Raw genomic sequence first — 11,606 nt, forward strand, 5'->3', positions numbered from 1 at the left:
AAGCATCACGAATCTAGCAACTGATCCATTATTTCTGAGTATAAATTGGAAATTCTGAATTCTGAGAATGTCCGCAAACTCAGTTTTATAGCCTTTTCGATATCATGGATAAAAATCACAATGGAACACGAAGGGGCACACCTTAGAAATGTCAGTAGCTAAACATCACTGGAGAGTTTGAAGCGGTTATTGATGCATACCAAACGTCATTTTGAACACACCATGTTCCCGATAAAAGCGATTCTCACAACATTAATCCCTTACGTACTATATAGATATATATATATATATATTTATGTTTATATTTACCGCTGCAATTTAATCTACGCTGAATTATGCCAATCCCAAATAACTATAGAGATTTTTATAGCCACGAAAATTTATGCTTTTTCCTGACATATTTCATGTTATTTAACTTTTAGTGTTTTCATTAGTCATTTAATGTGTACACAGTACTACCAACATTTTCATACACATAATTAGCTATTAGGAAATTGCGCATAACAGTTTTAAAACGAAGGTAAGTTGGAACGATGTGTTCGGAATGACATTTAAATTAAACTGACGTAGTACGGTTATAGATAACGGCCTTGGAATCTGCTATCACGCACTGAAGTGACGCAAAGCTGGCTGGAAACCATTTTTTCTTGTTTATAGGATTTAATTGGCTCAAGGCCTGATATAAGGAACGATTGTTAAAACAACCAGTCACGTACGCAGCATTTTATACTAGTAATAAGACTAGTAAATTTGCAGTGATTAGCATAGATATGTCTTCTCAGTAAACATAGTTTCATGGCAAACACGAGAAATGAATGTCAACATATTGCTATTTCCTTACCTTGTGCCGCTCATTGGATATCAGTATGAATTGTAATCCGGTTTCAAACTTCTTATTTGTCACCCGGTTTCAAATTTCTTCGACTTCAATTACTTTTGTCGAAAAATGATATGACTGTTAGCACCAGTCACGAAAATGATATATTTTAACAAATGTTTTGCAGGGTAAAGGTTATATGGCAGACAGCAGTTTGTTGCAAAAACCAGATTGGCAAAGAAAGTTTGACCGCTGTTTCATTTATGATTCTTATATAAGATGTGTTATGGTTTTTGAAGCTTTCTGCTTTTTTGTATTTTTATTTAGAGCTGCAGATGTTTTCTTGGGAAGTGACACTGAGCGCATTGGTTCTACGTATAAGAAGGCGATGTTCATAGAATACACAGACGGAACGTTTACTACACCTAAACCACGTGAGCTGCACTGGGGTTTAGCCGGACCTCCAATCAAAACCCAAGTTAATGAACACGTGATCGTTAAGGTTTTTAATAGACTTAACAGACCGTTTTCATTTCTTGTAAATGGTGTGGCGATAACAAAATTAAAAGAAGGGGCTTTGTACAAAAATGACCCACAAGGTACGTACTAAAGCTTCTTAAAGCATAAATCTCTTGAACTAGAAAAGTACATTATCATCAATGTTATTTCTTTTAGGTTTGCTTATTTTATCAATATAACATTTTTTTTTCAAATACATGTAATAGGAATATCCGTTTAAATGCCCGTCAGTTATTAACTTATAGGAACTTTTTGCATACAGCTTTGCATCAAAAATAGAAAAAGAGAATATTATTTAGCGATGATTGACTCACAGTAGCGATGATTTTTTTATTTGACAAGTAGTCCTGTATATGTAAGTAGGTTTTAGTAATTAATTAACTTACAACAGGATTATATCAACAAGTCAGTTCTATCGGCAAACCAAGCTGCCTTTTTCAGTTAACTTGAAAAATCTAACGAAATCAGTATGGTTGCTATTATTACATAACGTATATAAAATATATCGAGTTCTGGTGAAAAGGAACTTCCGTCCTCGGTTTAACAGCTCATGACGACCTCTTTCACAAAGTGATCTTCATAATGTCTTTATGTCGAAACAGTTATAATATATCACAAGTTAAAACGTGAATACTTTAAGTCTTTCTCAGTCTTTAGTTTCTATATATTTGCAATTACAACGGCTCTTAAATATTTAGAGTTTACAAACATGAGTTACAAAATAAAATAATGAATCAAGAAAAGACAAGAATTGACTTATATTATTATGTATACAATACTGTACGTAACTAATACACTTCTTGGGTTGTATCTCCTCGATATAATCATATATTTGAAGATTCTTTTATTTTTCATGCAAAGCATAATAAGTAGGTAGAGCGTCGGTCTACGGATCGCGGGGTCGCGAGTTCGATACTCAGGGGGGGCATGTGTTATCCGTGACTATTTGATAAACGACATTGTGTCTGAAAACATAAGTCCTCCACCTCTGATTCATGTGGGAAAGTTAGCAGTTACTTGCGGAGAACAGGTTTGTACTGGTACAGAATCCAGGAACACTGGTTAGGTTAACTGCCCGCCGTTACATAACTAAAATACTGTTGAAAAACGGCATAAACCCAAAACAAACGACATTGTGTCTGAAAACATAAGTCCTCCACCTCTGATTCATGTGGGAAAGTTAGCAGTTACTTGCGGAGAACAGGTTTGTACTGGTACAGAATCCAGGAACACTGGTTAGGTTAACTGCCCGCCGTTACATAACTAAAATACTGTTGAAAAACGGCATAAACCCAAAACAAACAAACAAACAAACAAAGCACAATAATAAAATACAATAGAATATAGTTATTTTTTCCTTGGTCTTTGAGATCAGTTTATACGTAACTTATCTTCAAAAAGAAGTTCCTTTTCTGGAGGTATGGCACATCTAATAACTTCTCACAAACAGACTTAATCAAACCGGGTCTACGTTTTTGTTTGGTTGCGTTTTATGCATCCAGAGGATCGTCCTATAAATTTCATCACTTTATTTTTGTTTTCTTTTAAAAAAACTTCTAAGTAAAACCGAGTCTACCTTTTTGTTTTATGCATCCAGAGGATCGTTTTAAAATTTCCATTGCTTTATTTATTTTTCTGTTAAATCTACTCACATCAAACCAAGTCTACTTTTCTTTCTTTCTTTGTGTTTTATGCGCCCAGAGGATTTTCTTATTTAATTCATTACTTTGTCTCTGTTTTCTTCTGTTTAATTTATTTATTAATAATAGTATTACCAGCCTGATTTATTCAGTATTGTCTTGGAATTATGAGACAGTTAAAGGGTATTTGCCAGTCAGCAGTAAACAGAGAGACATTCAGTCATTTATAGAAATGTTTATAGCTGCAGGATCAAGCGGCTCTTTGGTCCAACCGAATCAACAAAGAACATACGAATTCGATGTAACCGAAGATGTAGGACCTGAAGCAAACAACGAGGATTGCATCACATATATTTATCATTCTGCGGTCGACCTTAACAGAGACATTCACACAGGACTATTTGGTCCCTTTCTCGTTTGTAAACCAAGAACACTAGCAACTGATGGAAGCACGGTTAGCATATTTTGTCCTCTTTTTCTATTCTTGTATAGATTATAAGCAAATCGTCGTTTTATAAAGATGATAAAAGGGTGTAAGGTCAATACACTCACTTGCGAGAATAAAATTTGTTCCGTTTTCGTTACCTAGATGTCATAAATAATTAGAAGTTTAGAAATCATTTAGTGTACCCGGTTTCGCACACATTTCCTCAGAATACCTTCCTATTTAGCTAAAAATGATTAAAATTTGAATTTACCCTAACATGTTTTAATAAACACACTCATTTTATTTTAAAACACGCCACTTTAACTTAAAGAGAATTCCCTATAGGTTTTTATGTGCATCTTTCTACGCAACCGACACTTTCTATGGAAAACTGAACTGAAGTCAACATTTGCTGAAACACGTGACAGACAATCTTAAATATGAGGAATCTTGAATGAAATAACATTTTTTATAAGTTTTATCAATAATCGAGTATAATCAAATAATATCAATAATACTGATTGATGTTGTATTGATAAGTATCATTGCCTGACAGGTATCTTGCTATTTTTGTGGTTGCGTTTTCACATCGCATTTTAGTACAAAGACAGTGTTGTTCATATAATGTAAAATAATTGACTTCGGGATCATTGATTTCAACTCATTTAGATTTGAAGATTGAATACTGCTTAAGCCGGTGCTAGGGGGCATGGGCAGTGTTGCATTTTCCATTACTGCTTATGAACAGACTCAATCAAACCGAGTCTGCAATTTTCACTGTTTGCATTGTTTTCGGTGCTTCCGAGGGATCTACTTTCCAGATTTTAGTACTGATAAAGCAATTTCATCTTTCAGATTATCTAGTATTCAATTATAGAAAGAATTAAGAATCTTTAAAACTTTTTTTAACTTCTAGCAGACAGACATGTAATCAATTTGGCCAGGTTCGCGCCATTTTCCGTCCGAACAGGTGTTGTATTCTAGCGGTCTTAACTTAAAATTTAGCCCGGTGACCCATATATTTTTAGCCATTTTTATGCTCACAATTCAATTATCTATACACAAGAAAAACAGGAAAAAATTCTATGAAAAAGATTTTTCAAGATGTAAAAAAAAATCTTCACTATGGCTATTTTCATTGAAAAAGTTCATAAAAGTGAATATGAAACAATATTTTGTTTTTCATTTGTACCAATTTTTGTAAGGATAGAGTATCACAAATATGACTATGATATCAAATAAATATATAATAAAATCTGTAAAAAGAAAAAAACTTATTGTGCTGTCTTGATGTATATTTTGGTTGGTATTTATAAAAAAGCAAAAAATTGAAAAATCGCTGGCAGTTTCAGCAACAGCGGGTGTTTTCAAAACAATTTTATACAAAAACAAGCCTGGCGACCCATTGTTTTTATTTGTTCATTGTTTTCAGCCCAAAGTTTCCTATCATGTATGTGAATTTAAAAAAAAATCTATGAAAGGAAAAAAACTATAGGAATTCTCTTTAAGTGTACCCGGTTTCGCACTCCCTGATATTTATAGATTTCAGTGATAATAATGCAGTTACCCAACAGAAAAATAATTAACCTTTTAACCATTTATCAAAATCAATTTAAATATGTTTTTCCAATAAAACACCTGAAGCGAAATTTAAAAGCAGTTATGAAAGTGAAAGCCAGGTACCAAAATCCTGTTGTACTTCTAAAGGCAGAAAAGGCTAAAGCAGCTGAATACCTGAAACAAAAATAAAACCATAGAAGCTGTTGAATCACCAGTGACCCTACACAAGTCTAATTATTCGATTAAGTTCTCTGTTTAAATAAAAGAAACTTAAAGCAAACAATCAAGTTGAAGTCGTTTTGGAGATTGGGAGAACTTCAATAACTGTTCAAGTACTTTTTATTTGGGTAACATAATGGGTAAATACTTACATGTATGATGGAATAATAATTTTTCAATTTATTTTGCACATTGTTTTTGCTTGCTTAGTCAAAATGTAATGCAATTTAATATTTTTTCAACTTACTGGCCTCCTCCATTGGTACCGTTATTGTTTTCGTGGCCTATACTAAAGGAACCAGCGTGGGAGCCGTCTGGTCTAGTCGCGTAATGGCTGCCAGGTATTTGAACACTAATTTTTCACTTGGCATGGCAACAGAGGTCTAAATTGAAGCTAGTTTCTGTTTAAATTTCATTGTGGATGTATTTTTGACATTTTGGTAGGAAAAATGGGAGAGCAGGTTGTATTTGGTGAAGTCAAGCTCAATTTTAGTATGAGTAGTACTTCCAGGTCACAGCAGTGTGATTTTGATGTCAGTTTACAGTAAGCAAATGTGACCAGAGAAATCTCTCTTAGAAGATACATGACCCCTACTTTTCTCTTCATTTTATATCAGTTTTATCATAACTCTTTAAAATGAGGTAAGGATTTGTTCTCTGAAAGGGGTCTAGCTATGTTTGGTAGCTCTTTGAAAAAGGTCAGTTTTATATAGAATATATAGGGAAAACTATTTACGCTATTGTGACCTCGTCTGCACTTACCAGAACAAGGCACAAGCGGGAAACGACACCTTGTGTCAAATTATGTAGAGAATAACTCGTGAAATAATAACATAGAATTGTTAAATTTTCTGCTTTATTCTCACAAAGTACATGAATTTGTACAGGAAACCGCGTACAGTGCGAAACCGGATACACCAACTCTACAGTGGATAGATCATCTGACTACGACCGCTAAAAGGTGAAGCAGCCGCATTTTTACTGCGTGTCATCATTATAACATATTAAATTAAAATTTTGGATAAGGAGGCAATGTGGAATGTTTTAAAAGTAACGTCTACTACCTTCATTAAAACATATTGAATTTAAATCTTGAGATAAGAAAGCGATGTGGCATTATTCAATTGTAGCTAATCAGATGGTTTGTTGGTTTTGGATAGAATCTGCAGCAATCAGAAACGTGTTAGGTTTGATCCTTCGGCCACAAAGGCTATCTTTGCCTGATCGTGAATGTTCGTTATATGATTTATTAATTTTAAAAGAATATTTCAGATTGGAGTGGATAAAGAGTTTTTCTTGAACTGGATGATTATTGATGAGAACTTGTCTTGGTTTATAGACGAAAATATAGCAACATATACATCAGCACCAGTTGATAAGAACGACGGAGACTTTCAGCTGTCAAATCAAATGAGAGGTTTTAAATGATTTATATTTTAGGATTACTTTGTGAAATGATAAGTACCGAAGTTCTTTCTTTATCGGCATTTTTAAGAATAATGAACAATGATATTTCCCTAACGTATTACACGTGCTAGTTATTTAGTACAGATAATGACTCATAAAGGGACATTGTACGTGTATATAATTTTAAGTATGGCTACTCAGAAGTCACATATACGTTTTGCGTTTCATACCTATCGTCCCCTTAATTCAAAAAGGTACCATGAGCATATGAATAAAGAAGGCACTTGGTACCTTTTTGCATTAAGGGGGGCGCTATATTATCGCGAAACTGGTACAATATTTTATCTGCAAAGCTAATTTATTAAAAAGAACAGCCCTGAATTCTAAATTATTTTTTATAACATGAAACAGTAAAAAATGTGAAGAATTATGTTCATGTAATGGGCAATTTGAGTGGCAGACCTATGATATAATGCTTCACTATATTTTCAGCTATAAACGGGTATACATACGGAACACTTCCTGGATTGGACATGTCTCTTCATGAACGGATCGTATGGTATATGTATGGTCTAGGAGGACAGGCAGATCATCATCACTTCAGCTTTGAGGGAAACAATTTCGATTTCGACAGCCGACAGTTTGACACAACTTCGATATTTCCTGGCATTGGACTGTCGGTTAATATGATCCCTGATCAAGTTGGTAGGTTCTTTTTTTATTGTACAACTGTCCGGTTACATCGCTGTTCCATTAAATATTATATCAATTAATTAAATCGTCTCCGTAGCCACAGATTTCGAATTATTTACCCCTCACCGATGTCGGTTCTAGCCTCACTCATTGAATTCCTCATATGAGGAAGCCATCCAGCTGGCTTGCGGAAGGTGGATGGTTCTCCTTAAGCGCCCGCCCGTAATGAAATATTGCACGGAGGGGCGCCTAGGGTTTTCCTCTATCATCAAAGCTGGAAGGTCGCCATATGACATATAGGTGTCGTTGTGACATTAAATCCAACAAAAAAAGAAATAAAACATCAAAAAGAAACTTTTGTACAGTTCACATTTTAAAGCATTTTCAATAATAGTCATTTACTGCTTTTCCCGACACGTTTGTGTGGGTAATATTATCTTTAGTAGATGGCTTAAAAGTGCTGTACGTTTAGATTTTACGTATTACATCATCAGTTGAATGCAAACATATTGGCCTCCATGCATTGTTCGTTACAGGGCGGTTGTTGTTACGTGATGCTCAACTTGAGCTTGAGCACGAAGGGATGTTTGCCTGGTATAATGTTGCTGGTCAGACTGTGAGTCTAAAGGCTGGTATTTCACAGGGACAACTTGGTATTACACGTCGATATTATATCGGTATTGTCATAGAAGACTGGGATTATTGTCCGACCAAGATTGATCCAGTTGATGGAGAAAGCCTCCTGGATCCGGACCAGTAAGATAATTTTATGTTCATCCTTAAACTGTGGTTGAACCAGGTATTTGTTTATGTTTTAACTAAAATTAAAATAATAAGTGAAATAAATTGTCTCTGTGAATATATGAATGATGCCAGTTTTTTAACACATTATATAACTTTTCTTATCGCTGCTTCAACTATATTTGGGGATGTAGCAATAACAGTGGACAGACGGTCACCTGTAAGAATTCTTCTTAGGTGATATTTCCATTGCTTTAGAACGAACGTAATAACAACCTAAAAGATGGGTTTTCATTTCCTCTGTCTCTGTAGTCAGGTCACTCTGTATTACTGTAACTGTACTTTCTGCAAATGCAGTTTCCGCCCTTAGTGGCTGCGTTTGTGTGTACAATGAAAAGCAGTTTTGATATGTTTATCATGAAAAGGGTGCTATATCAATTTGATACAACATGTATAACTCACACGAACCGGTGGACGGACGGAGGGACAATACCGTTTGACGTGCATTTTCTCGATATTGACGTGAATCTATGTACCAGGTGTCATGAAATATATATACTGCACTTTAAATATTCATCTAATTTGACTGATATCAGTACAAAAAGATAATTCTAACACGATCCGATTCATTTTCCTATTACACAAAGAAGGCTGAAAACCGTGAACTATTATACAACAATGCACTGTTTTGACGTCACAATTATTACGTCATAGCGTCAAACGGCATAGCGGCGCGCTGGAAAAGAAACCGATAGAAATTGGGCAAATACTTAATGAATGCCGTCAAGGATGTACTTTAAGGTCCTTGTTGACGTGTTAGAATCGAAATAATACATCTCATTTAGTGATTTGCTCTTAAATAAAATCATTGTTAGTCGTTCAGATGCGGATTATTATATCACTCGGACTGCGCCCTCGTGATATAATTCCTTCGCATCTCAACTCCAAGCAATGTTTTATTCAGCGACAATTCACTAAATGAGATATATTATTTCTTAAATAACTGGAACGACAATTTAAGATGACGTACACACTTTTTACACTGCATTCTATCTAAAAGTTAGTTATCAATAATCATTCTGCTTTCCTCTGATTCTGTTTCAGTCCAGGATACATTTTCATTCGAAATGATGATCCGTTCCTCGGTACCATATATAAGAAAGTGCTTTACAAAGAATTTACAGATGACACATTCAGTATTGAAAAAGCTCGTACAACCGACGAAGAACACCTGGGATGTTTAGGGCCGTTCATCCGTGGCTGTGTTGGCGACACAATTGAAATAGTATTGAAAAATTTCGATACCACTCATTCCTACAATATTGTTCCAAGAAACCTAGTATTTTCAGACGGTTCTTCAATTACAGAAGCCCCATCAACGGGTCCAGGAAACACGAAAACATACAGTTATTTCATCCCGGAGAGGTCCGGACCGACGCCGGACCAGCCAAACTGTGTTGGTACTATCTATACATCAAGGACAAATGCTCTGAATGATCCTTACAGTGGTCTTATCGGACCCCTAGTTATCTGTAAGCGTGACAAGTTAGACTCTTCAGGACAAAGAACGGACAAGGTCGACAAAGAATTTGCGGCTGGTTTTATTATATATAATGAAAACCTTAGTACTCTGAAAGAACTTAATTTCGAAAACGTCTCAGCTACAGACCGAAACGATGGAGATTTTATTGAGAGCAACTTGTACCATTCAGTTAACGGATATCTCTATGGAAACCAACCACAGATTGTGTTTAATGAGGGTGACCACGTGGTTTGGTATATCTTTGGGTTCGGTGCAGTGGAAGACATTCATACGGTACATTTCCATGGTCAACTGTATTTAAGAAAAACAGCAGTAACCACAAGGAGAGATGTAACTGAACTTTTTGCAGGAACTTACGAGACCGTTGAGATGCTGGGGTACAATCCGGGCACCTGGCTGTATCATTGTCACTTAGCAGAGCATCCAGTCGAGGGTATGGAATCGGCATATACCGTCCTTCCAAGTACAAGAAGACGACGAAGGTCTTCGTAAGTAGCTTATAATATAGTGTATCGGTATGGTGTCAAGGCTTACAAAATTGTCATATTTGTCGTGTAGTTAATAGTATTTGTCGAGATCTATATTTTGTTTCCGTTCATAAATTGCCCAGTTCAAACATATAAGTATGAAATTTGCATCTAGAGCTAAAAATATGAGTTCTTGATACTTGGCTGTTTCAGTAGGTTTAAACTTTTCTCGTAATGTGGGATGGGTTGGTGCTGAAATAAAATAGTTCTAAGTCAAAATATGTATTTTTCTCGTTTCGATCTTGAATATCAAAGAGAATATTTAAAAACTTTTTAAACCCTGTGTGTAAAAATAAATTCTAGTGGTCAATGCAGGGACTCGAAATCCATTCCAACCACACTTCGAAAGTTTCGAGCAAAATGAAAGACGATAACTTAGCAACTAGTTTCACGACCGCCATCTTTATCACAAACAAAAATCGTGAAAGTTGTCAAATATCAGAAATAATAGATTTTATCTAAATATATATAGAATGATCTTTCAAAATTCGAAATAACTAGAACATCCCCACGCAGAGGAATTCAGTTATACAGTAAGATGTACTACCTATATTCATGTTGTTATTTTTATTCTTGTAGTGTCACCTCTATGCGTCGCCAGAAGCGAGAGAAAAATCTGCACAACCGACAACTAGGAAAACTTGCACTTCAGTAGAAACTTGAACGTTCCCTGTCTCAGTTAGAACATTTTGATAGTTTATATCAGTATCCATATCTTTTACTGTTTCCAAATAATGTTGTATTCGCGCAAAAGAAAACAAACTTGTGATCTATCATATATTCTTTTCATAAAGATGAACGGAAAATTTTCATTCACGGTTTTACAGATCTTTATTTTAGCGGTACCACTCTAACTCTAAATAGATATGTAAAAGGAATCATTTGAACGATTTATTATAATGATGTCAATTTCTGTATTTTTATTATTCGGACAATATCAGTTGAATGCTATATAAATGTTTGCTTCTGAATATATATCTAAGTACAAAAGAAAATTAATAGGAAAGCAAAAAACTAAATAAATATTATTCAAGTTGTTGTTTTTTTCTCGTTTTTGTCCTCATTAAAAAAAAGTTTATTAGCAAAAGTGATTTAGCAACATCATTGTACACCATTGTTTATTTGTAAACATCGATTAGTTAAAATATTCAACTGATAATATTTTTGTAAGAACCAAAATCTGTACACGTTATGTAAAAACGTATGGTCTCCAAAATAGCTCATACTCTCTTTACAACAAACAAAGGCGAAGAAAAAACATCTGGCTATCGCTCTTTAATACCATGCAATGGTTATAACAGTTTTGTTGTTGATGTTGTTTGTTTCTGATAGTTGATGCTGTAAAGTTACACTTTTCTTAATTAAAATGCATTTAAACTGAATATGTTTCTAAACAGTTGTACTGTAAGGCCCCGTACAACGCTTTATGAAAAATTACTCTCAAACATTTTTGTATCTTCTTTATTATATTATGAAAGTGTATAAATCTATATATTTTGGATAGGTCTTTAAA

General features: G+C 34.6%; 1 protein-coding gene across 6 annotated transcripts in view; it reads left to right on the plus strand.

Annotated features, from left to right (window-relative positions):
• Positions 1-11,303, plus strand: part of LOC123558563 (hephaestin-like protein) — a 57,298-nt gene extending 45,995 nt beyond the window's left edge. For 5 of the 6 annotated variants that reach the window (XM_053544078.1, XM_053544075.1, XM_053544076.1 and 2 more), the window contains exons 9-15: positions 1,145-1,416; positions 3,219-3,430; positions 6,455-6,599; positions 7,082-7,294; positions 7,819-8,038; positions 9,128-10,054; positions 10,673-11,302. In XM_053544078.1, coding sequence (XP_053400053.1) covers positions 1,145-1,416; positions 3,219-3,430; positions 6,455-6,599; positions 7,082-7,294; positions 7,819-8,038; positions 9,128-10,054; positions 10,673-10,748 — 2,065 coding nt within the window. In that variant the 3' untranslated portion in view covers positions 10,749-11,302. Of the gene's footprint in view, positions 1-1,144; positions 1,417-3,218; positions 3,431-6,454; positions 6,600-7,081; positions 7,295-7,818; positions 8,039-9,127; positions 10,055-10,672 lie in introns of all 6 variants that reach the window. The other variant, XM_053544074.1, reaches the window with a different exon arrangement.
• The last annotated feature ends 303 nt before the right edge of the window (positions 11,304-11,606 follow it).

The sequence above is a fragment of the Mercenaria mercenaria genome, chromosome 5, assembly GCF_021730395.1.
Source record: "Mercenaria mercenaria strain notata chromosome 5, MADL_Memer_1, whole genome shotgun sequence".
Taxonomy (NCBI): domain Eukaryota; kingdom Metazoa; phylum Mollusca; class Bivalvia; order Venerida; family Veneridae; genus Mercenaria; species Mercenaria mercenaria.